We start from the raw sequence: 25352 nt of genomic DNA, 5'->3' as shown, positions 1-25352 counted from the left end.
ATTTTTAAAAAATTAAATATGTTACAAATATATTCTCAAAACTCTTAATCATCTTAGTTCTTTTTTTTTTCTTTCCTTTTTTTTTTTTTTTTTTTTTTTTTTTTTTTTTTTTTTTTTTTTTTTTTTTTTTTTTTCACTATCAGTCCAAACTACTCCCTTGGCTCCCGGAAAACGTTTTTCACCAAAGTTAAGGGAGAAAAGACTCCTGAGACTAGGCTTGGGGCAGAAGNACTTATGAGGCTGACGCTGGAGATTTTTAAAAAATTAAATATGTTACAAATATATTCTCAAAACTCTTAATCATCTTTTTTTTTTTTTTTTTTTTTTCTTTTTTTTTTTTTTTTTTTTTGTTTTATGTCCTAGCTTTGTTTGGTCTTGAAAAGATCCACTATCAGTCCAAACTACTCCCTTGGCTCCCGGAAAACGTTTTTCACCAAAGTTAAGGGAGAAAAGACTCCTGAGACTAGGCTTGGGGCAGAAGAATCTGTGGAGGGCACAGTCTCCCAGTAAATAAGGAGGAAGGAGATGGGAGGGAGTAGGAGCTCGAGAAGAACAGAACCTTCATGAGCCGACCCCCTCCAGAGCGTCAACTCAGCATGAATGCTCTCTGCGCGCGCGCACACACACACAAACACACACACACACACACACACAACAGCCATGTCTAGCCTGGACACACACACATACACGCTCAGGGACACACGTGAGCCACGCTAGGACTGCAGATTCTTATCAAAAGTATAAAAGCAGTAGCTATTGGTCAATTTGAGGAACTGATTTTGTGAAGAAGAAGAAAAAAAATCCTTCAGCCTGGATGAGGAGACTCTTCCTGAAGCCCTCTCCGTAAAAGTCTGAAGTTCTACTGGAACAAGGTGGGTTGTTGTTTTTTTTCTTTCTTTCAAACTTTTGTTCCACAAACAAGTTTTATGCTTTATACTGTAGCTCAGACACCAGAAAAAAAAAAAAAGAAAAGAAAAAAAAAGATTTGTAAAAACAAGTGCTTGCTTTCAATCTACTTGAAAAACAGTAACATCCTGGCTTAAAACTGCAGTTGCCTGTAAGGACAGCAGCTGAGAAAACCCCTGCTTTAGGGTCACAGTTAAAGTCTCTGACAGCGAGTCAAATTGGCAATCAAACAAACATGTTTTAAGTCATAGATGAACAGCAATGGATAGTAATGATCTCTGAGCTCCGTTCGACACTGTGGCAGATTCATATGAGAATCCTGAGTTTTCTGGAGGCCTTTGAATCAGAGGAAAATGAACAAGAGGGGTTTGGGGAACCCCTCCCCCCAAACAGGCGCTGTTAGGAGGGATTCGACCTCGGCAGAGTCAGAATCCGTCCGTTTTTCTTGCCCCCATTCATGTGGGTGTAGGGGATATGATCCTCGTAGTTCCGCTTGAGGCCCAGCGAGGCCCCTCCATCCCGGCCCCCGGCCTCTTCCCTCTGAGCATGTGAGGCCCGATCCAGGGGGACGCTCTCCATGTCCTCAAACTCCATCTCTAATTCCTCGCTCTCAGGGGCCTTGTTCTCCTCGCTGTGGAAGAAGGAAACTTCCGGAAAGCTGGGGTGCAGGTCGTCCTTGAGCAGGTCAACGATCTCCAGGAAGGTGGGCCGCATCTTGGGGTTGAACTGCCAGCACATGTGCATCAGGTCCGTGCTACAAGACAGGGGGACACATCAGGAAGGAGTCCGGGGGACCCAGCCATGCAGTCCCCACTGCCACCCTCGTTCCGGCCAGCTGCCCCCGCAGATGACAAGTAGCAGCCTCAGACGGTGCCCACCAGCGCAGGCAACAGGCAAGAGAGAAACAGGATTTCTACCGATGCTTAAAAAATGATTTTGGAAAGACAGCCAAAGGGGCTGCCTCCTTCCCAACACAGCTCAAGAAGGGCCCCCTTTTTTTTTTTTTTAATGTTTTATTTATTTCTAGGAGAGAGAGAGAGACAGTGTGAGCAGGGGAGGGTCAGAGAGAGAGGGAGTCACAGACTGAAACAGGCTCCAGGCTCTGAGCTGGCAGTCAGCACAGAGCCCGACGCGGGGCCCGAACCCACGAACCGCGAGATCATGACCTAAGCGAAAGTCGGACGCTTAACCGACTAAGCCACCCAGGTGCCCCAAGAAGGGCCCCTTTTGATGCAGCCACACGTCGCACAAGGTTTATAATTCTGTACATTCCTGGAGTGTTTTCCCTCCCATTTGGTGCATTTGGTAAAGTTTAATTCCTACGGGAGCTACCTGAAAGGCTTCCCTGTGCCAATAAGCAATCTTTCTGGGGCCAAAGAGCTCTCAGGATTGAGATGCTTAAGGCCTGATGGGGCAGCTGTGTGGACAGAACCCAGAGGACCAGCTGTGAGCAGTCATCCTGCAGGCCCGACACGCACGTGCTCCAGGGTGGTGGTGGGGGGGGGTTTACACCCTGACTTAGCCAAGAGCACACAGGGCAGGTGCTGAGGGCCTGGCATTTCCATTTTACTCTTCCTCGCCCAGCTGTGATTCCTACGGCAGGGGTTGGCAAATTTCCACCCGTGGACTCAATGTGGCCCCCTGAAGTATTTTGGTAAATAAAGTTTTATTGGCACACAGCTACACCTATTCATTTATGTACTGTTAATGGCTGCCTTCAGTCTACACGGCACAGTAGCTGCAACAGAGGGCCACACAGGCCACAAAGCTGAAAGTATTTACAATATGGCCCTTTGTACAAAGTCTGTGCACGTCTACCCCAGGGCCTCCTTGATTTCCCTGGTCCTGGAGCTACAGCCAGCTGCTTACTGGCATGACTTGGGAAAGGACTTTCATGAAGCAACGTTTAGAAATACTTTGCTCAGAGTTTCTAAATAACTCTGCTTCGTACTCTTTCCTAGGAGGTCCCTTCCAACTGGGTTTTCTAAATTAACGCCACATTCTTTTGGGGATAAAGCATCAAAATGGCCTTTCTCCCTGGATTTTTCAGGAGGGAAACTTTTTCCAAAGAAACACTAATAAAGGGCTTTAATAAATGTTCATTGTAGAAAGAAAACACACCAAAACACAGAGAAAATACAGCTGGCACACAGCTCCCCTTCAGATCGCACCTCATCTGTTCTATCTGAAGACACTTAGAAACGGAATACGTACTTTTTACCCTTAATATTTTAACATAGGCTTATTCACCAAGTTCTAAAATATTTTTATAAAATAATATTTTTCAAATTTCATTTGAAATTTCAATGGCTATGCCATTTTAATTTCTAAATTTACCTGGCAATTCTCATATTGTTGGGTATTTAGATCATTTCAATTTCTTTTGAGACTTAAAAAAAAACATCGCTTTGAGTAGCTATTAACAACAGGGGTATAAGAATGATTATCTAGCCAAACTACTGCCAGCACTGAGTATTAAAACTCTTTCCTTGGGGCGCCTGGGTGGCTTAGTCGGTTAAGCGTCCGACTTTCGCTTAGGTCATGATCTCGCGATTCGTGGGTTCGAGCCCCGCGTCGGGCTCTGTGCTGACTGCCAGCTCAGAGCCTGGAGCCTGTTTCAGAGTCTGTCACTCCCTCTCTCTCTGACCCTCCCCTGCTCACGCTGTCTCTCTCTCTCCTAGAAATAAATAAAAAACATTTAAAAACATTTAAAAAAAAACCTCTCTTTCCTTTGGGGCACTGGGTGGCTCAGTCGGTTAAGTGTCCAACTTCAGTTCAAGTCATGATCTCGCAGTTTGTGAGTTTGAGCCCCACGTTGGGCTCTGTGCTATCAGCATAGAGCCCGCTTTGGATCTTCTGTCCCCTTCTCCCTCTGCCCTCTCCCCACTGGCTCTCTCTCTCAAAATAAACATTTAAAAAAACCCTTGTCTTTCTCCCTTCCTTCCTTCCTTCCTTTTTTTGCTTATTAGAAACACAGTACTTTCCTTCATTTTACTTTGTTTATTGGACTATTAGGGAGTCTGGACAAGTTTGCAAGTGTTTAATTAAATGGCCTGCATGTGTGTGTTGTCCATTTGATCCTAAAACAAAAATTTACTACTTTTTTCTGTAACAAAAAGTTAAAACGAAAATTGGGGAGTGGGGAGATACATAACACACATCCTTGGCCCAAAAATAATTTTAATATGCCTAGGATTTATTTTTTCCCCCAGTCTATTGAAGTATAATTGACATGTAATATGGTATTAATTTCCTGACAGAATGGAAGTATATCAATAGACAGTTAAATATGCCACCTTCAGCTACCCAGTTTCCTTCTCCCATGGTAACCACTGATGTGGGGTTTCTTGTACAACCTTCCACACACATGATATGCAAGAAGGCATACATGTAAAGATACAACATGCAGGGGGCGCCTGGGTGGCTCAGTTGGTTGAGCATCCGACTTCAGCTCAGGTCAGATCTCACGGTTCATGGGTTCGAGCCCCGCTTCGGGCTCTGTGCTGACAGCTAGCTCAGTGCCTGGAGGCTGTTTCAAATTCTGTGTCTCCCTCTCTCTTTGCCCCTCCCCCACTCATGCTCTGTCTGTCTCAAAAATAAACTATAAAAATTAAAAAAAAAAGATACTACATGCAAACACAAGCATATGTACAGGTACAACATGCAAAAAAGTGTCTGTGCACAGATACAATGTGCAAACACGACCACACGTGTAGACATAGGACAGCGAACCAAAGGGCAGTGCCTTTTTAATGAAGAGCCCGGACGCTGCACTGTCTTTCCACACTTACACTCTCTCTGGACAGTTGTCGGGTTGATCCAGATATCCTCCATCCATGACAAATTTCAACACCTGTTCATTAGACAGGCCCTGGTAAGGCTGTTCTGCCAAGCTGGTGATTTCCCAAAGGACCACGCCAAAGGACCTGCCAATGACAGTTGAACGTAGTAACAAAGAAGCCATTAACACACACACACACACACACACACACACCCCTTCTTGGTTTACTAGAACGTGGTTGGCCTATTCATTCAACAATTCATGCTGCATTCAGGAATGCCTAGATTAGTCTCAGTCGGAACATAGGCAGCCATGCAAGGGTCCTCGGACAGGACATCCCCTTCATTTTCTTGATTAAGAGCCTACAAGGAAGGTGGGTTTTAACTGGCCCCCCACTTGCTGGTCACGCTAATGGAACGACCTGGGATTCGAGCCCAGTGTTCTGTCTGCCAATCCATGCACAGCTCACCACATGTCAGAAGAAGTGGTGAAGACTCCGTCCTTCAGGGATTCCGGCGCCATCCACCGCACAGGGAGCAGACCCTTGCCTCCCTTCCGGTAGTAATCCGTTTCATAGATGTCTCTGGTCATTCCGAAGTCTGGCAACAAATGGTTCAACATGGTCTTAACCTGCAGCCTGCAGCCCAGGCGGCATCATCCTCACTGGCCCATGCCTTGCAGAGCCCTCAGATGGGCTCACCTGCCCCAGATGTGGTCTCGCCTGGGTGACAGCAAAACCCAGTGAGAATGGATCCTGAGGGTACTTATGGGGATGTGGAGGGAAAGGATGGGCCACCATGTAAAGGGAAGGAAACGGAAGCACCGAGTGGTAAAGAAGCAATGTTCCGGCCCGTAGCCTGGGAATCCTGTTTTCAACAACACTTCCTTCCCACCCATGACCTTGCAGGCTTCCCAAACCAAAGCTGTGAGTCTCTGCAGCCAACCTTCTATTCTCCACTAGATGTGGCTCCACCACTACCCACCGCCCAGCTCAAAACCCAGGGCCAGGTCCTCTTTGGACCCCCTTCCTTATACCCACATCTAAGACACGTCTAAGACCTGCCCTCTCTTCTCCCACATTCCCTTCTAGTCCAGCTGTTCTTTTCCATCACCCTGGCCCCACCCAGGCTCACAGCCACCGCTCCCCTGCAGGGCCTTCCCTCCATCTGGACCCTGGCACCTCACTGCCCCAGAGAAGCTACATAAATAGGATCCTGTTATTCTTTGCTTCCCATGGCTAATAGAGCATAAGGTCTTTGGGGATCATAAGCAGAATGACATCACTTCCGGCTCCCCCGGAATGATTCCCCCGACTTTGGGGATCATAAGTCGAATCATGTTACTTCTAGCCTTCTAGCCTCCCATTGGCTACTTAGGATAACGTCTAGGTGCCTTATTGACTTTTCAGGCCCTTCCAGGCCTGGCTCCTGCCTCTCTCTCTCTAACCTCACATCTCATGCTGCGCTACTCCCCTCTGCATTCCTTTTATTCATATCACATCAGCCTCATGGCCTCCACATTTGCTGTAACTCCCCCTGGAATGCTGCCACTCGGGTCAATTCATCCTGCAAGGTTTGGCCGAAACGCTACCTCCCTCCAGAGAGAGGCCTCTCCTTGCGATCATGGAGCTCCTCATTTCTTCAGGGCTTCATTATCTTGTTTATAATTACTGTTCATCTCGAGTAGCCCTATCCAGTAGGACTTCTGTGATGATGAACACGGTCTATGTTCACACTGCCCAATACTTGCAGCCACCAGGCTCGAGGTGGCAACTGATCGCCTGAAAAGTGGCCAGTTGCAGCCAGAGGAATACATTTTTAATTCTACTTGATGTAATTTAAGTGGCCACAGGTGGCTGGTGGCTACTGTGCTGACTGGTGCAGGTAAAGACTGCGTGCTGGGGGCAGAAAAACCATGTGACTTATCCGTCGTCACACCTTTCCTAGTGTGGTAGCTTCTGCCAGCAGGCAGCACAAATATTATCCAGAGCAGTAAATGAGCAAGTTCATGAGCAAATGCAATTAAATGACAGTTTGAGGATCAAGCCCTCTTTGCACTACCGGAAAAGACTGAACTGTTCAATGTAGACAACTCCTTCCGAAATCAAACTTGGCCTGGGCCACACATTTCAAACCAGAAAGCTGGACGAACCTCCAATTTTGACAGTGAAATCATGGGCCACCATGCAATTTCGAGCTGCGAGATCCCGGTGCACAAACTTCTTGGCGTTCAGGTACGCCATCCCGTCGGCGATCTCCGCCGCCATCTGAATCATCTCTTGCAGGGTAGGGGGAGGGCGGCCGGGGTTATTCTAAAGTCAAAACACGGGGTCGTGTTCAGCAATGCGGGTTCCTGTGGCCGGGAGCGAGTGCCCTGCTGGGTCCCCAGAGGCAGCTCACCTCAGCCTCTGGCCGCAGGGAGCGGAGGTAGCTCTTCAGGTCTCCGTGAGCCATCAGCTCCATCACCACCAGCGTCGGCTGGCCTTTGGACACCACCCCCAGGAGGCGGACCTGCGGAGGAAGCGGAGCACATTCTAGGGGGAGGGTCTCGGGGAAGGTGTCCACTCATCGAGGTGACTCACAGCACCCTGTGTGGTGGGCCCTGGTCTGTCCGGCTCAACTGTTAGGACAGGTGAGTTGGAGGAAGGAGAAAGAACTCAGGACTCACGGTCGGGTAGGGGTGGGGGGAGCAGACAGACACACCTACAGACAGCAACACTCCAAGACAGACACTTGGATACCTCCCTGATGTCCCTGAGCACATAAGGCACGTTCCCACCTCGAAGCCTTTGCATCTGCTGTTCCCTCTCCCTGGCCCTCTGTTCCCTGATATGTCCACATGGCTCAGTCCCTCCATCCTTAAGTCTTGGCTCGTATACACCTTTTCCCAGCCTTGAACTCCCAGGCCCCTGACTCCTCTCTCTTGTTCCATTCCACCACAGCATCAGCTCCTAACGTCTCCCATAAGGAATTTACTGGGTTTAGAGTCTGGAATCTGATGCATCAAAGAGATGAGAATGAGGCTTAGCCATTCTGCTCCCAGCAGATCCCCTTAGCACTAGGCTCAAAGAGAAGATAAGCGGGAAGGGAAGGGGCAGACAGGGATGCGGTGAACGCTCACGTGTTTAGGGGTTATAAAGCAGCCAGGGAGAGGGAAGAGAAAACATTCTGGAAAGCAACGGGACGAGTCTGGCTCCAGGCAAGGTGTGGAAGGATGATTCTTCACAGAGTAGGGGACAGGTACGGGTCCACATCCAGGAAGAACAGGGGAGCAGGCACTAAAGGAAGCTTCTGTCTGCTCTGGGCCGAAGGCAGGACTCACCACGTGATGACAGGTGAAGCCCTTCATGACCGAGGCCTCATTGAGAAACTCGATCCTCTCTCGCAGACTGGCAGACTCATTGACCGTCTTCACCGCCACGCGGGTCTCCGCCTCGCCCTTGACGATGTCCCTGGCGTTGCCCTCGTACACCATGCCGAAGGAGCCCTGCCCCAGCTCGCGCAGGAGAGTGATCTTCTCCCGGGGCACCTCCCACTCGTCCGGCACATACACAGAGCAGGGAAACACTACTCCTCACTTATCTACACAGCATCCGTGACGGACCCTGGGGGGCCCCCAGCCCACCTCCCACCTGAGCACCCCCCAGCAAATTCACTCAGTGATTTCTGGGGTCCAGAGCCTGTGTCAGGCACTGGGCACAGAGCCGAGAACAGGACAGGTGTGGGTCCCTGCCCTCACAGAGGGGACAGCCACTATCGGCCCAGGGTCCTGGCCAGTGAGTGCCGAGCTGAGCTTGCCTCCCTGTCCCTTCTGTCTGACTTCAGAGCCCCGCCACTGAACACCACGACTTCCCATCGAAGGCTGTTGTTTCTGCAAAGGGCCAAGGGGATGGGGCACGACCCCGCCTGCCAACCCCTGGGCTGTGGATGCGCCCCTCCAAGGGTACCCAGCATAGCAGGTCACCAGGCAGGCTGTGAAGGAGGCCGGCTGAGATCATGGGTTTGCCCAGCTGATCAGATCACAGGTGGCAGACCCACCAAATTGTGAGCTAATAAACGGTGCTTGTCTCAAGCCGCTAAAGTTGGAGTGGTTTGTTACACAGCAAACAATTTGCAGACGAATGCACAGAGACCTCATAAGAAAAGCCGAAATGGTTCCCGCCTTCTTCTGCACCTGTTACAGGCTGAACACGGCCATTGCTGCTTTCCTGGAGGGCAGCAGGGCAGTGGGGTGGGGAGGCAGCCCTGAGCAGCCATCCCGACCTCACCCCTCCACATGGGGTCCGATGGCAGCCCTGAGGTTCAGCTTCCCCACCTCCGACGTGCAGTAACAATGCCGTTTCCAAACTGGGAGAGGAGGGTCCTCCATCCGTGTTCGCCCACTCCCGCTCCCCTTCCTGCCACACAGTCTCACCTGGAGTGGGTTTCTCTGTGGTGACGCTTTGGCACCTAGGCCCTCGATGGCCCTAAAGGGGGCTGCCCCTCCCCAGGGTGGCCAGTTCCTGGACATAGTAAGTGGCCTGCCTATGAGTGAGAGCACCTTCTATATGCAAAACAACCGAGCCAGGGCCTAAACCGTAACCGCTTCCTCTGTGCGGCCCGCACACTCTGAGCTCTATCTGCTTCCCCCTGAAGCCCCAGGGCCAGGCCCTACACCCCGGAACCCACTAAAATCATTCAAACGAGCCAGCCCTCTGTCTCCCCCTGCCTTGCCTCGCCTTCCCAAGGAAAGCACAACAAAGGCTCTTGCCTGCGTTCTCTCCACGCTCCCTCTGCCTCCTGCCTGGCCCTGGGGCTCCCCTGGGTGGCGCTGCCCCCCTTTCATGTCCGCATGTCTTCTCAGACCTGATTAAAACAGATCCTGGGCATCACACGCATCACCCCTGTCTCCCAAGGCAGCAGCAACAGTGCTCATGCCTTGAAAGTCACTTTTTCTGCTTTTTGCCGATGAAGCACTTTGGAAACGTGTACTGTGGCAGGTGCTTTCTCCTCTGATGGGACAACCAAGCCTCATCTACAGGGGCTGCTCCGCGCCCTTTGGTGCAATCAAGGGAAACACAGGTGTCGGTCGTACGTTACCACCAGCATCAGCATCACGTCCGCGTCCAGGTCCCACCAACAGCAGATGTGTCCCCGGCACACACAGCCCAGCCTCCTGCTCACCCCATTTTGTCCTCCAGTCCCGTCTTCCGCACCCCTGCCCCCGTTTCTCACTCTGCCTTCCGACTGCCACCCGCCAGCTTAGACAGTAAGTCTGTACATGGCTCTCTGGCTCTGGCCCTCGGCGCTGTCGCTGACACAGGACCCAGGACCCACACCCCACGGCTGGGACACCGGATTCTCGGCCTCCCCGCCTCGCCAGGTCAGCCCATCCAACACGTGCCAGACAGCAGGTGTCCGGCCGCTCCCAGCATCGGGGGCTCTGCAGCAAGGGGCGGGTCTCAGGTGAACGGGAGGGCCCACTCAGCTTCCCAGGGTGTCAGCCCCCGACCTCCGCTTAACAGTAATAGCAAAGGGCACCGAAAAGCAGGATTCCGGCCACCCAGGGGTCAGGGGATGGTACTCACCATCACTGGCACTGAGGTACTCGGGGTTCGAAGAAGCATACAGCGGCCCCAGTGGCCCATCCGGCTGCCTGGAAGGGAAAGAGGAAGACATTCCAGCTTGGTACTCTCATAAGACCCTGGGTCACTCGCAAGGGGTTACTAGCTCCCCAGTGCGAATGCCAACCCTTCCCAGCAGCATCCATGTAATAACCCTGGATACAGTCTGGGGTTATGAACAGAAGCCCATCAGATGGCTCTTTAAGTGCATCATCACGGGCACCTGGGTGGCTCAGTCGGTTAAGCATCCGACTTTGGCTCAGAGCATGATCTCACAGTTTGTGGGTTCAAGCCCCGCATTGGGCTCTGTGCTGACAGCTCGGAGCCTGGAGCCGACTTCAGATTCTGTGTCTTCCCTCTCTCTCTGCCTCTCCCCTGCTCACACTGTCTCTCTCTCTCTCTTTCTCTCTCTCTCTCTCAGAAATAAATAGAAAAACATTAAAAAAATTTTTTAAAGTGCATCATCATGGGACCATAAACTGTAATTCATGGGTGTCCATGTAACACCCAAAAGCCACTCACCCATTGCTATTCTCATCCCAGCTCCTGAGAAACAACTGTTACATTTTCAGGAAAATTTGGGAGCAGGTTGTTAATATAGCCATCACTCAAACTTAAATGGCACGTTTACAATGAGATAAAATGCTATTAAAAGCAAACTCACCATTTCCTAATTATCTTACTATCATCAGGGACACGTCTGTAGTTTGAAACTGGCCACAGTAGGAATATTTACATGACAGCAAGAAATAGGAATGCTACAAACCAAGACTTCATCTATTGTTCTGTTGTTTGTCCAGGCTTAAGGTGATGGCAAAAATGTTACCAACGCAGATCAAGCTTAAAAGTCTGTCAGCTCTGGGACACCTGGGTGGCCCAGTCGGTTGAGCATCTGACCTCAGCTCAAGTCATGATCTCACGGTTCATGAGTTTGAGCCCCATGATGACAGCTCAGAGCCTGGAGCCTGTTTCAGATTCTGTGTCTCCCTCTCTCTCTGCCCCTCCCCAGTTCACTCTCTCTGTCTCTCAAAAATAAATAAACATTAAAAAAAATTTTTTTTTAAATCTGACATCGAGGCACCTGGGTGGCTCAATTAGGCATCCAACTTCGATTCAGGTCATGATCTCGCGGTTCATGGATTCAAGCCCCACGTCGGGCTCTGTGCTGAAAGCTCAGAGCCTGGAGCCTGTTTCAGATTCTGTATCTCCCTCTCTCTCTGACCCTCCCCTGCTCACACTGTCTCTCTCTCTCTCTCTCAGAAATAAATTTAAAAAAAAAACATTAAATAAAAAAAGTCTATCATCTCTGTAGCCATGATGTTGCAAACAGAAAAAAAAAGATTTAAGAAAATATTCTTCCTACGGGGCACCTGGGTGATTCAGTCAGTTAAGCTCTGACTTCAGCTCAGATCATGCTCTCACAGGTCGTGGGTTCCAGCCCTGTGTCGGGCTCTGTGCTGACAGCTCAGAGCCTGAAGCCTGCTTCAGATTGTATCTCCCTCTCTCTCTGCTCCTTCCCCACTCATGCTCTTTCTCTCAAAAATAAACATTAAATTTTTTTAATTAAAAAAAAAAAGAAAACGTTCCTCCAGTATTTAAGAAATTACTACCTGATTGGCTGAAGTCACCTCTTCATTGATGAACCTATACACCTATTTCATTTTTACCTTTCTCTTTAATGAAAACAAAACACCAACCAACATTCAGGTTGGAACTATACTCATTCATCTCTTGCAACCATGGATTGGCTATGATGCAAAGGTTCAGGGGGGTAAATCAACCAAAACATTTGGTGAGAATCAACCAGCTGGAGGGAATTTGCGATAACGAGTCTTATATATTGTATTAGGATCATTACCTGTAAATTGCATGCTACACACATCCCCTGATGACAGTAAAAGTTATAATAAACTTAGACACAGCTCCCTCTGTATCCAGGCATACTTTCTTTTCTGGAGAGCCAGTTTTTAACCATTTACCAGCACCCCACCGCACCCACCTCTTTCTCAGGAACAGGTAAATACTTCCAATCACAACACTGAAGAGAAACACGAAGATGAGAGGGCCGATGATAATTTTTGCAATATTCGATGGGACATCTACTGAAATAGAATAAGAAAATATATGTTGGGGCGCCTGGGGGGCTCAGTCGGTTAAGCGTCCAACTTCGGCTCAGGTCATGATCTCACAGCACGTGGGTTCGAGCCCCGCATCGGGCTCTGTGCTGACAGCTCAGAGCCTGGAGCCTGCTTCAGATTCTGTCTCCCTCTCTCTCTGACCCTCCCCTGCTCACGCTGTCTCTCTTTCTCAAAAGTAAATAAAACATTAAAAAATTTAAAAAAAAGAAAATATATGTTTCATACCAAAAGGTATTCGTATCACAAATCACTCCTACGCCTGCTAGGAGATGAGGTGACCTAGAACAGGGTCTGGGTCACCAGCAGACCAAGCGTGTGACGGAAAGGTTGGGACTCGAGCCAGCCCGAGCTCAGAGCACAGAGGGGCTGGGAGAGAAGCCCCATCACACAGCCACGGATGCCACCGGTGCGCCTACGTAAGGAAACCCTCGGCACCGGAGCTCAGAGGAGCTTCCCGGCTGGTGAACGCATCCGTACACCAGGAGGGTGACGCCACACGCCCTGATTCCAGGGGGAGAAGACACAGCAGCTCGGTGTCCTGGACGCTCGTGGCCGTCCCCTGTGTGTCTCTTCATTGCGTGGTCCTGACCTACAGCCTTTCTAAGGAAGCGTCCTTGGAAGATAGCACTTGTCTGAGCTCTGTGAGCTGATCTAACGGATGAGTGAATGTGAGCGGGTCATGGGGACCTCTGAGTTTGCTGCCAGTCGGTCAGCAGCGCGGGGGGGTGGCTTGGAGAACCCCCAGCTTGCATCTGGCTTCGGAAGTGAGGGCAGCCTTGCTGCGAACCCTGCTCCTGAACGGGCACAGCAGGGTCGGCGTGTGGCACGCCCAGCTGGTGTCAGGGCACTCAGCCCTGCCCTGCCCCGGCCAGAGCCATCCCACTCTCCGAAGTCCACCATGACTGGGGTGTGAGAGCCCAGCCGGCCAGGCAGAAGGCTTGTCTCGCCCCTCCCCCCAAGCCCCCACCCCTCCTCGTCTAGAATCTCCCGTCCTTCCGATTACTGGGTTGTTCACTCATTCACGTGTCTGGGCTCCTACCCCACGTGTCAGGTTAACCCTCCTCTTTCGTCCCCACCTGTACATTCTTCCAGGTCTCGGTCAAGATGTCACCACCTCCAGGAAGCATTCCCTGACCAGCTCAGCCTTCCCCACCCTCCCAGCTTACTGTGCTCACCCAGTGGCAGCACTTACTGCCTGCATAGCAAGGGCACATCTGAGACCAAGTAGGTGAGCTCCCACGGCCTCCCTTGGATGACACAGCCCGTCTAAAAACAAACATTGAGGGGCGCCTGGGGGGGCTCAGTCGGTTAAGCGTCTGACTTCGGCTCAGGTCATGATCTATGAGTGGTTTATGAGTTCAAGCTCTGCGTCGGACTCTGTGCTGACAGCTCAGAGCCTGGAGCCTGCTTCGGATTCTGTGTGTGTCTCTCTCTCTGCCCCTCCCCTGCTCACTCTCTCTCTCTCTCTCTCTCTCAAAAGTAAACAAGCATTAAAAACAAATATTAAGACCCTAGTAACAGAAGCTAGTGTGTTAATCATGCCCTGTGCCAGCCATCGACATTCATAATTTCACTGAAACCTCCTTTCATCTCTGGAGGGATCTTATTATTATCCCAGGGTAGATGAGGAAGTTCAGGCTCAGAGAGGGCAAGCATCCTGCCCAGGTCACACAGCAGCAGCCGGCTGACCAGAGGTCAAGTCCAGGGCCAGCCAGTGGGCATAGCCTCCAAGCTTCCCCGGCCATCCTCTGACACGTTCTGCCATGCCCGGCACCCAGCGCAGACCCAGCCAAAGTTGCCGTGCACACTTACAATAATCTGTCACATAGAAATAAGTGGCTTCTGTCCAGGAGCCGTTGCCAGCCAGGGAGGTGGCCCGAACTCGCACGCTGTAATTCCCCGGCGGCAGCCCACGCAGCCTGCAGCCCCGCTCCAGAGCGAAGTGTCTACGGGAGACACAGAGGTGCAGCTCCTGGAAGACAGGGGAGGAGACAGGGGAGGGCAGGTGTGGGAGTGTCCGTTCCCAGGGAGGAATGTCAGGAAGGACAGAGGAGAGGCGCCCGGGTGGCTCAGTCAGTTAAGGATCTCCCGGTTCGCGAGTTCGAGCCCCGCGTCCAGCTCCGCATTGACAGTGCAGAGCCTGCTTGGGATTCTGTCTCCCTCTCCCTCTGCCCCTCCCCTGCTTGCTTTCGATTTCTCTCTCTCAAAATAAAAATAAACTTAAAAGGAAAGAGATGACACACAGAGAGGAAGGAACAGTCACTGGGAGACCTGGGGGCGACATTAGGAACCTTAGAATCTTAGCGCCCGAGTTCTGGAGAGAAGGAAGCAGACAGCGATGCTGTCGTTACCGATAACCCTTCCTAAACCACAAGCCAAGCATTGGACCTGGATCGTGTCACTTCCTTCTGACCCCACCAGGGCTTAGCCTCTTGTTAGAGACGGGAAACAGAGGCTCGGGGCAGAGGTCGGCGGGCGTATGCTGTAAAGGGCCAGACGGTAAATGCGTTTGGCTTCAAGGCGCCAGTCACTGTGACCCACTCAACTCCGCTGTTCTAGCGGGAAAGCAGAGCCAGACCGCTCCCAACCCAGGCGGCATCCGTCCAGACGGGCGTGGCTGCGCGCCCACGGAGCCTTGTGGACGCTGGGTGCCGGGCTCCACGTAAGTGAACACGTGTCACAACACTGTTCTTCTCGCAATGCCTTGACATTTTTTCCCCCAACCATTTTCAGATGTGAAAGCGCTCCTTCGACCTCGGGCTGTACAAAACAGGCGTACAAAAATAGCGGTCAAGCCCTGGCGGGGGACACAAAACGTTTGTGGGGAGGGTCTCACGGCTGGTAAGTGGCAGGGCCGATCCCTGAATCCAGAACCATCTGGCTCCCAAATGCTATGAAACCACCGTGCAACAGTCACCAGGCCTCCAAGAAGTCCCAGAAGGACAGGAAACAAAGGGACCCACATCACCTACGTCGGGTTTCAGGCTTGGTCCCCCACAACCCCTGGTCTCAGAACCAAACACACGCATGGGCTTAATGTCTGAAGAAAGACAAATTTTAAAGCTCCTTCCTTCCCGGGGTGCAGCCTTTTGATTTGAAGTGATTCATTGCACCATTATTAAAAGAGCTGGGATCGACCCAAATCTCGGAAAACAGAGAGGAGATAAGGAAGGCAGACACACCCCAGTGATAACCACGTCAACAGAGATCAACCCCGAGCTGGTTGGGAGAGGCGTGAGGCTCCCAGGGAAAATAAGACCGTGAAACCTGCATGCATCGGGCCAAATTTTAAAAGCTTTCCAAAACAGCTCCAGGTTAATAGTGCACGCAGAGAGCCGGACCGGAAAATTTTAGCGGGGAGAGAAAGAAATGTAAAAATCCCCCGTGCTTAGCATGTGACAATAATAGCAAGAAAACAGATCGGGCTGGATCGGGCTGGTGGCAAGGGCCCTGGTCCAAACGTTCTTCCAAGTACGATGAGTCACCGAGTAGAAAGGGACAAATAAGCAAATATAGAAACCAAAGGTAGCTGCTATCCAGGACAAAGGGGAAATGCATCTTCCAGGGCCGGCTGCGGACCCCAGGCACTGCAAAGGGGCGTACAATGGAAGGAACCAGAAGCTCAGGCAGCTGTCTCCCCCAACACCAAGAAACAAAAACCAAAAGGGAAACAAGACACAAAAACCTGATAAAGAGCAAAGAAGCCAATGACATAAAAGCTGGCGCCAGCAAGAAGAAAAGCTCAAAACTGAAAGTTACTGACCCAAAGGAGGGCCCCCCCCCCCCCGCGATGAAAAATAGAGGCTCTTCATCAGGACAGGTGGTCCCTGGGGCCAGGGTCTCCCAGGGTGGAGAGGGGACGTGGTTAAGAGGGAGAAGGACTTGGATTCAAGTCCAAGGAGAGAGAGATTCAAGAGTGGTGCAGATGAAGGGAATTTCAGCTATCCAACTAGCAAATACGGAAGGAAGGAAGGAAGGAAGGAAGGAAGGAAGGAAGGAAGGAAGGAAGGAAGGAAGGAAGGAAGGAAGGAAGAAAAAGAAAAAAGAAAATGACGTCCTACTCAATGCTGGAGAGAATTTTGTAGGACTGGAAAAATCATACCACAATGGTATTAAAAAAAAAAGTTTTACAATATTTTCTCACTTGATTTTTTTTTAAATGTTTTATTTATTTCTAGGAGAGAGAGAGAGACAGCGTGAGCAGGGGAGNCTCAGAGCCTGGAGCCTGTTTCAGATTCTGTATCTCCCTCTCTCTCTGACCCTCCCCTGCTCACACTGTCTCTCTCTCTCTCTCTCAGAAATAAATTTAAAAAAAAAACATTAAATAAAAAAAGTCTATCATCTCTGTAGCCATGATGTTGCAAACAGAAAAAAAAAGATTTAAGAAAATATTCTTCCTACGGGGCACCTGGGTGATTCAGTCAGTTAAGCTCTGACTTCAGCTCAGATCATGCTCTCACAGGTCGTGGGTTCCAGCCCTGTGTCGGGCTCTGTGCTGACAGCTCAGAGCCTGAAGCCTGCTTCAGATTGTATCTCCCTCTCTCTCTGCTCCTTCCCCACTCATGCTCTTTCTCTCAAAAATAAACATTAAATTTTTTTAATTAAAAAAAAAAAGAAAACGTTCCTCCAGTATTTAAGAAATTACTACCTGATTGGCTGAAGTCACCTCTTCATTGATGAACCTATACACCTATTTCATTTTTACCTTTCTCTTTAATGAAAACAAAACACCAACCAACATTCAGGTTGGAACTATACTCATTCATCTCTTGCAACCATGGATTGGCTATGATGCAAAGGTTCAGGGGGGTAAATCAACCAAAACATTTGGTGAGAATCAACCAGCTGGAGGGAATTTGCGATAACGAGTCTTATATATTGTATTAGGATCATTACCTGTAAATTGCATGCTACACACATCCCCTGATGACAGTAAAAGTTATAATAAACTTAGACACAGCTCCCTCTGTATCCAGGCATACTTTCTTTTCTGGAGAGCCAGTTTTTAACCATTTACCAGCACCCCACCGCACCCACCTCTTTCTCAGGAACAGGTAAATACTTCCAATCACAACACTGAAGAGAAACACGAAGATGAGAGGGCCGATGATAATTTTTGCAATATTCGATGGGACATCTACTGAAATAGAATAAGAAAATATATGTTGGGGCGCCTGGGGGGCTCAGTCGGTTAAGCGTCCAACTTCGGCTCAGGTCATGATCTCACAGCACGTGGGTTCGAGCCCCGCATCGGGCTCTGTGCTGACAGCTCAGAGCCTGGAGCCTGCTTCAGATTCTGTCTCCCTCTCTCTCTGACCCTCCCCTGCTCACGCTGTCTCTCTTTCTCAAAAGTAAATAAAACATTAAAAAATTTAAAAAAAAGAAAATATATGTTTCATACCAAAAGGTATTCGTATCACAAATCACTCCTACGCCTGCTAGGAGATGAGGTGACCTAGAACAGGGTCTGGGTCACCAGCAGACCAAGCGTGTGACGGAAAGGTTGGGACTCGAGCCAGCCCGAGCTCAGAGCACAGAGGGGCTGGGAGAGAAGCCCCATCACACAGCCACGGATGCCACCGGTGCGCCTACGTAAGGAAACCCTCGGCACCGGAGCTCAGAGGAGCTTCCCGGCTGGTGAACGCATCCGTACACCAGGAGGGTGACGCCACACGCCCTGATTCCAGGGGGAGAAGACACAGCAGCTCGGTGTCCTGGACGCTCGTGGCCGTCCCCTGTGTGTCTCTTCATTGCGTGGTCCTGACCTACAGCCTTTCTAAGGAAGCGTCCTTGGAAGATAGCACTTGTCTGAGCTCTGTGAGCTGATCTAACGGATGAGTGAATGTGAGCGGGTCATGGGGACCTCTGAGTTTGCTGCCAGTCGGTCAGCAGCGCGGGGGGGTGGCTTGGAGAACCCCCAGCTTGCATCTGGCTTCGGAAGTGAGGGCAGCCTTGCTGCGAACCCTGCTCCTGAACGGGCACAGCAGGGTCGGCGTGTGGCACGCCCAGCTGGTGTCAGGGCACTCAGCCCTGCCCTGCCCCGGCCAGAGCCATCCCACTCTCCGAAGTCCACCATGACTGGGGTGTGAGAGCCCAGCCGGCCAGGCAGAAGGCTTGTCTCGCCCCTCCCCCCAAGCCCCCACCCCTCCTCGTCTAGAATCTCCCGTCCTTCCGATTACTGGGTTGTTCACTCATTCACGTGTCTGGGCTCCTACCCCACGTGTCAGGTTAACCCTCCTCTTTCGTCCCCACCTGTACATTCTTCCAGGTCTCGGTCAAGATGTCACCACCTCCAGGAAGCATTCCCTGACCAGCTCAGCCTTCCCCACCCTCCCAGCTTACTGTGCTCACCCAGTGGCAGCACTTACTGCCTGCATAGCAAGGGCACATCTGAGACCAAGTAGGTGAGCTCCCACGGCCTCCCTTGGATGACACAGCCCGTCTAAAAACAAACATTGAGGGGCGCCTGGGGGGGCTCAGTCGGTTAAGCGTCTGACTTCGGCTCAGGTCATGATCTATGAGTGGTTTATGAGTTCAAGCTCTGCGTCGGACTCTGTGCTGACAGCTCAGAGCCTGGAGCCTGCTTCGGATTCTGTGTGTGTCTCTCTCTCTGCCCCTCCCCTGCTCACTCTCTCTCTCTCTCTCTCTCTCAAAAGTAAACAAGCATTAAAAACAAATATTAAGACCCTAGTAACAGAAGCTAGTGTGTTAATCATGCCCTGTGCCAGCCATCGACATTCATAATTTCACTGAAACCTCCTTTCATCTCTGGAGGGATCTTATTATTATCCCAGGGTAGATGAGGAAGTTCAGGCTCAGAGAGGGCAAGCATCCTGCCCAGGTCACACAGCAGCAGCCGGCTGACCAGAGGTCAAGTCCAGGGCCAGCCAGTGGGCATAGCCTCCAAGCTTCCCCGGCCATCCTCTGACACGTTCTGCCATGCCCGGCACCCAGCGCAGACCCAGCCAAAGTTGCCGTGCACACTTACAATAATCTGTCACATAGAAATAAGTGGCTTCTGTCCAGGAGCCGTTGCCAGCCAGGGAGGTGGCCCGAACTCGCACGCTGTAATTCCCCGGCGGCAGCCCACGCAGCCTGCAGCCCCGCTCCAGAGCGAAGTGTCTACGGGAGACACAGAGGTGCAGCTCCTGGAAGACAGGGGAGGAGACAGGGGAGGGCAGGTGTGGGAGTGTCCGTTCCCAGGGAGGAATGTCAGGAAGGACAGAGGAGAGGCGCCCGGGTGGCTCAGTCAGTTAAGGATCTCCCGGTTCGCGAGTTCGAGCCCCGCGTCCAGCTCCGCATTGACAGTGCAGAGCCTGCTTGGGATTCTGTCTCCCTCTCCCTCTGCCCCTCCCCTGCTTGCTTTCGATTTCTCTCTCTCAAAATAAAAATAAACTTAAAAGGAAAGAGATGACACACAGAGAGGAAGGAACAGTCACTGGGAGACCTGGGGGCGACATTAGGAACCTTAGAATCTTAGCGCCCGAGTTCTGGAGAGAAGGAAGCAGACAGCGATGCTGTCGTTACCGATAACCCTTCCTAAACCACAAGCCAAGCATTGGACCTGGATCGTGTCACTTCCTTCTGACCCCACCAGGGCTTAGCCTCTTGTTAGAGACGGGAAACAGAGGCTCGGGGCAGAGGTCGGCGGGCGTATGCTGTAAAGGGCCAGACGGTAAATGCGTTTGGCTTCAAGGCGCCAGTCACTGTGACCCACTCAACTCCGCTGTTCTAGCGGGAAAGCAGAGCCAGACCGCTCCCAACCCAGGCGGCATCCGTCCAGACGGGCGTGGCTGCGCGCCCACGGAGCCTTGTGGACGCTGGGTGCCGGGCTCCACGTAAGTGAACACGTGTCACAACACTGTTCTTCTCGCAATGCCTTGACATTTTTTCCCCCAACCATTTTCAGATGTGAAAGCGCTCCTTCGACCTCGGGCTGTACAAAACAGGCGTACAAAAATAGCGGTCAAGCCCTGGCGGGGGACACAAAACGTTTGTGGGGAGGGTCTCACGGCTGGTAAGTGGCAGGGCCGATCCCTGAATCCAGAACCATCTGGCTCCCAAATGCTATGAAACCACCGTGCAACAGTCACCAGGCCTCCAAGAAGTCCCAGAAGGACAGGAAACAAAGGGACCCACATCACCTACGTCGGGTTTCAGGCTTGGTCCCCCACAACCCCTGGTCTCAGAACCAAACACACGCATGGGCTTAATGTCTGAAGAAAGACAAATTTTAAAGCTCCTTCCTTCCCGGGGTGCAGCCTTTTGATTTGAAGTGATTCATTGCACCATTATTAAAAGAGCTGGGATCGACCCAAATCTCGGAAAACAGAGAGGAGATAAGGAAGGCAGACACACCCCAGTGATAACCACGTCAACAGAGATCAACCCCGAGCTGGTTGGGAGAGGCGTGAGGCTCCCAGGGAAAATAAGACCGTGAAACCTGCATGCATCGGGCCAAATTTTAAAAGCTTTCCAAAACAGCTCCAGGTTAATAGTGCACGCAGAGAGCCGGACCGGAAAATTTTAGCGGGGAGAGAAAGAAATGTAAAAATCCCCCGTGCTTAGCATGTGACAATAATAGCAAGAAAACAGATCGGGCTGGATCGGGCTGGTGGCAAGGGCCCTGGTCCAAACGTTCTTCCAAGTACGATGAGTCACCGAGTAGAAAGGGACAAATAAGCAAATATAGAAACCAAAGGTAGCTGCTATCCAGGACAAAGGGGAAATGCATCTTCCAGGGCCGGCTGCGGACCCCAGGCACTGCAAAGGGGCGTACAATGGAAGGAACCAGAAGCTCAGGCAGCTGTCTCCCCCAACACCAAGAAACAAAAACCAAAAGGGAAACAAGACACAAAAACCTGATAAAGAGCAAAGAAGCCAATGACATAAAAGCTGGCGCCAGCAAGAAGAAAAGCTCAAAACTGAAAGTTACTGACCCAAAGGAGGGCCCCCCCCCCCCCGCGATGAAAAATAGAGGCTCTTCATCAGGACAGGTGGTCCCTGGGGCCAGGGTCTCCCAGGGTGGAGAGGGGACGTGGTTAAGAGGGAGAGGGAGTCACAGACTGAAACAGGCTCCGGGCTCTGAGCTGGCAGTCAGCACAGAGCCCGACGCGGGGCTCGAACCCACGAACCGCGATATCATGACCTAAGCGAAAGTCGGGCGCTTAACCGACTAAGCCACCCAGGCACCCCTCACTTGATTTTTTTTTAATGTTTATTTATTTTTGAGACAGAGACAGAATATGAGCGGGGGAGGGGCAGAGAGAGAGGGAGACACAGGATCAGAAGTAGGCTCCAGGCTCTGAGCTGTCAGCACAGAGCCCGATGTGGGGCTTGAACCCACGAACCGCGAGCTCATGACCTGAGCCGAAGTTGGACGTTCAACCGACTGAGCCACCCAGGCGCCCCTAAAAGGGTTTTTTAAAAGGTGATTGTAATCTCTCCTTCTCTCCTATTTCCCTCCCCCCATCTCTCTGTTCCCATAAAGGGCAAATGGGGCTACTCTGTCTGGGATGGGTGTGGGCCAGAGGCTCCGGGAGGGATTTGCAGTGGGGATGCCTTCTGGTGCTCGCTGGGTTCCGGGAACAGGGCAGGGAGACTTTAGGATTTGGTCCAATGCCAATAGGGTAATCAATTGTCTCAGTTTACCCAGGACCAAGGGCTTCCTAGGATGTAGGCAAATTCCAGGCAAATGGGAAAAGAGTCGGTCACAAAAGCAAGAATAAAATCGAGGAGGGTCTACATTGCTCACTGCACAGAATCCATATTGTCTTCCTTGCTGCCAGCTACATCCCAAACTTCCTTTGGAAGCTGCACCTCTCTCTTGCCTCCCATCCTCAACCCCACTCCCCCCGGGTTGCAGGGCTGACCCTCACTGCCCGCAGCTGCCCCAAGCTGAAGAGTTCCATGGGTTTGGGGAAGAGCACAAAACTCAGGCCCAAATGAACCATCCAAGAAAACGCAAATCGAGATCACAGTGAGACACCAGTCCCACCCACCAGCGCGGCTCTCATCCCAAACCCAGACCAAGTACTGGCCACCAAGGTGGAGAAATTGGAACCCTCACACACTCCTGGAAGGGACAGAAAATGGTGCAGCCACTTTGGGAAAGGGTGGGCATTTCCTTTAGAAGTTTAAATGCAGAGTTGGGGTGCCTGGGTGGCTCGGGAGGTGAAGTGTCCAACTTTGGCTCAGTTCATGATCTCACAGTTCGTGGGTTCGAGCCCTGAGTGAGGCTCTGTCTGCACTGGGAGCGTGGAGCCTGCTTGGGATGCTCTCTCTCACCCTCTCTCTCTGCCCCTCCCCCACTCATGCTACTGATGTCATTCTCAAAATAAGTAAATAAGCTTAAAAGAAAAGAAGACGATGAAAGGGGTACCAATGACAGCTTTGAAGCACATGGCCAAGCATCAAGGGTCTTACCTCATCACCGTACCGTCGGTAACTCACTTCATACAGCACGATCAACCCATTGGGTTCCTTAGGTTCCTGCCACATCAGGTGAACGACATTGTTCTCGAAGATTTCGTGGGTCACAGGGCCAACAATATCGTCTGCCTTGGCTGTAAGGAGCAGTGGTTAGAGGCAGGCACCGGACCCCTGGATCAAATCCCACCACCAGCGCCTTCAGCTGAGCAACCTCAAGCCACCTGCGTAACTTTCCTGTGTTCCATTTCCCGGATGGGAGAATGGACACTTAAAGTCACTTCGTGGGACTGTCCACATATCAATCTGTCCATCTATCTAGCTATCTCATACCCCACTGGTTCTGGTTCTCTGGGGAACCCTGATTAATGCGATATGTGTATGTATTTCTTTTTTTTAATTTTTAAAAATGTTTTATTTCTTCTTGAGAGACAGAGAAACAGAGTATGAGCAGGGGAGGGGCAGAGAGAGAAGGAGACACAGAATCCGAAGCAGCTCCAGGCTCTGAGCTGTCAGCACAGAGCCCGACGCGGGGCTCGAGATCGTGGACCACGAGATCGTGATCCAAGCGTAAGTCGGACGTTTAGCTGACTGAGGTGCCCCTATGTTTCTTAATTTCACTTTATTTTTCTAATGACTTTGTGTATCTGCCAAAGTTTCCATAACGGCTATGAATGACCCGTGTAATCAAAAACGAATAAAGGCAGGGAGGCCTGGGTGGCTCAGGCAATTGAGTGTCTGACTTCGGCTCAGGTCATGATCTCACAGTTTCGGGAGTTCGAGCCCTGCATCAGGCTCACTGCTGTCTGCGCAAAGCCTGCTTCAGATCCTCTGTCCCTCTTTCTCTCTGCCTCTCCCCCTGCTTATGCTCTCTCTCTCAAAAATGAATAAACATTTAAAATAATAATAAAGGCAAATATGGACAGACTTTCAGGGTATTATGCTAAGTGAAATAAGCCAGGCAGAGCACTCACAGAGAACAAAGACCAGAATGGTGGTTAGTAGGAGCTGGGGAGTAATGCAAAGATATTAGTCAAAGGGGACAAGCTGCCAGCTTAGGAGACGAATTAAGTTGTAGGGACGGCTGCAGTTAACAACACTCTAGCACACACTGCAAAGCTGCGAAGAGAGTAAATCTTAAGTGTCCTCACTACAAAAAAGGAAATGGTAATCATGTATTACCAGGCAGGTGTTGGGCAACACTCCAGTGGTAAGCTTATTGCAGTAAGTGTGTGTATCAAATCAACATGTTGTACACCTTCAATTTACACAATGTTGTATGTCAACTGTGTCTCAATAAAGCTGGGCACAAATAAAAAATGACAGGGGTGCCTGGATGACTCAGTCGGTTAAGTGTCTGACTTTGGCTTAGGTTATGATCTTGTAGTTCGTGAGTTTGAGCCGCGGCGGGCTCTGTGCTGACAGCTCAGAGCCTGGAGCCGGCTTCGCATTCTGTGCCTCCGTCTCTCTCCGCCCCTCCCTTGCTCTCTCTGTCTTTCTCTCTTAAAAAAAGAAATAAAATGACACTAAATAAGTAACTAAATAAATAAAAAAAAAAATAAAGGGGTGTCTGGGTGGCTCAGTCAATTGAGCGCCAGACTTCAACTCAGGTCATCATCTCTCGGTTCATGGGTTTGAGCCCTGCATCAGGCTCTGTGCTGACAACTGAGAGCCTGGAGCCTGCTTTGCCTTCTCTCTCTCTCTCTCTCTCTCTCTCTCTCTCTCTGTCCCTCCCCCACTCACGTTCTGTCTCTCTCAAAAAATCTATAAACACATTTAAAAATTTTTAAATAAACAAAGAAAATAAAAAACGATAAAGGCAAACACGCTGGGGTTCGCCTCTCGGCTGCCTGACAGGTAGGGGGCGCAGGGGCGGGCCGGGCTCCGGGCGCCCCCCGCGGCCGCCGACCTTCGGGCATGGTCCTGGCGCTGACGTAGGCGGCCACGCTGCACCGCTCCTCGGGGGCGTCCTGGTTGCACGCCTGCAGCTCGATGCGGTAGCCGGTGAAGTGACGCAGGCCCGAGATGACCAGCGACTCCTTGTTCACCACCTTCTCGAAGGGCTTGTGCTCCTCCGGGCTGGTGGGCGCGCTGGTCGAGGCGTTGGGGAACCCGGGAGCCGTGGGCGCGGCGGCCGTCACGTTCGCAACGTCGGCGAGGGCCCTGCGCTTCCGCGACGGCCTGTCACGACAGCGGGACACACACGGTCACACAATCGCCATCTTTCCAAGAAACCCAAAACGACGCTGGAGCACAGAGGGCTTAAAACCAAAGACTGCGGTGCAGCGGAGAGGCGCGCAGGCACACGGATTAAACGCAGGTCGCCCGGAATTACTACCCAGATTTCATTTTGCAGGCAGATCGGCCGCCCGGGCCCAGTGTTCAGAACGAGACGCCCAGATCATGGGGGTCTAGCTTTTCAGGACCCCTGTCACACCGCGGGAGCCCAACGGCCCGAGCCACCGGCCAGCATCAGCAGCGTGAAGACGAAAAATGC

General features: G+C 51.3%; 1 protein-coding gene across 2 annotated transcripts in view; it reads right to left on the bottom strand.

Moving 5' to 3' along the window:
- Positions 1-433: 433 nt before the first annotated feature.
- Positions 434-25352, bottom strand: part of INSR (insulin receptor) — a 138271-nt gene continuing 113352 nt past the window's right edge. For both annotated transcript variants that reach the window (XM_039251635.1, XM_039251634.1), the window contains 11 exons: positions 24765-25036; positions 22853-22992; positions 19416-19575; positions 17465-17567; positions 10254-10321; positions 8009-8253; positions 7087-7197; positions 6839-6998; positions 5157-5286; positions 4698-4832; positions 434-1660 (listed from right to left, as the gene is read on the bottom strand). In XM_039251635.1, coding sequence (XP_039107566.1) covers positions 1306-1660; positions 4698-4832; positions 5157-5286; positions 6839-6998; positions 7087-7197; positions 8009-8253; positions 10254-10321; positions 17465-17567; positions 19416-19575; positions 22853-22992; positions 24765-25036 — 1879 coding nt within the window. In that variant the 3' untranslated portion in view covers positions 434-1305. The remainder of the gene's footprint in view (positions 1661-4697; positions 4833-5156; positions 5287-6838; positions 6999-7086; positions 7198-8008; positions 8254-10253; positions 10322-17464; positions 17568-19415; positions 19576-22852; positions 22993-24764; positions 25037-25352) is intronic.

Source organism: Hyaena hyaena, unplaced genomic scaffold (genome assembly GCF_003009895.1).
Source record: "Hyaena hyaena isolate Hyena2069 unplaced genomic scaffold, ASM300989v1 scaffold_396, whole genome shotgun sequence".
In the NCBI taxonomy this organism is placed as follows: Eukaryota; Metazoa; Chordata; class Mammalia; order Carnivora; family Hyaenidae; genus Hyaena; species Hyaena hyaena.
This window is presented reverse-complemented; position numbering and strand designations above follow the sequence as displayed.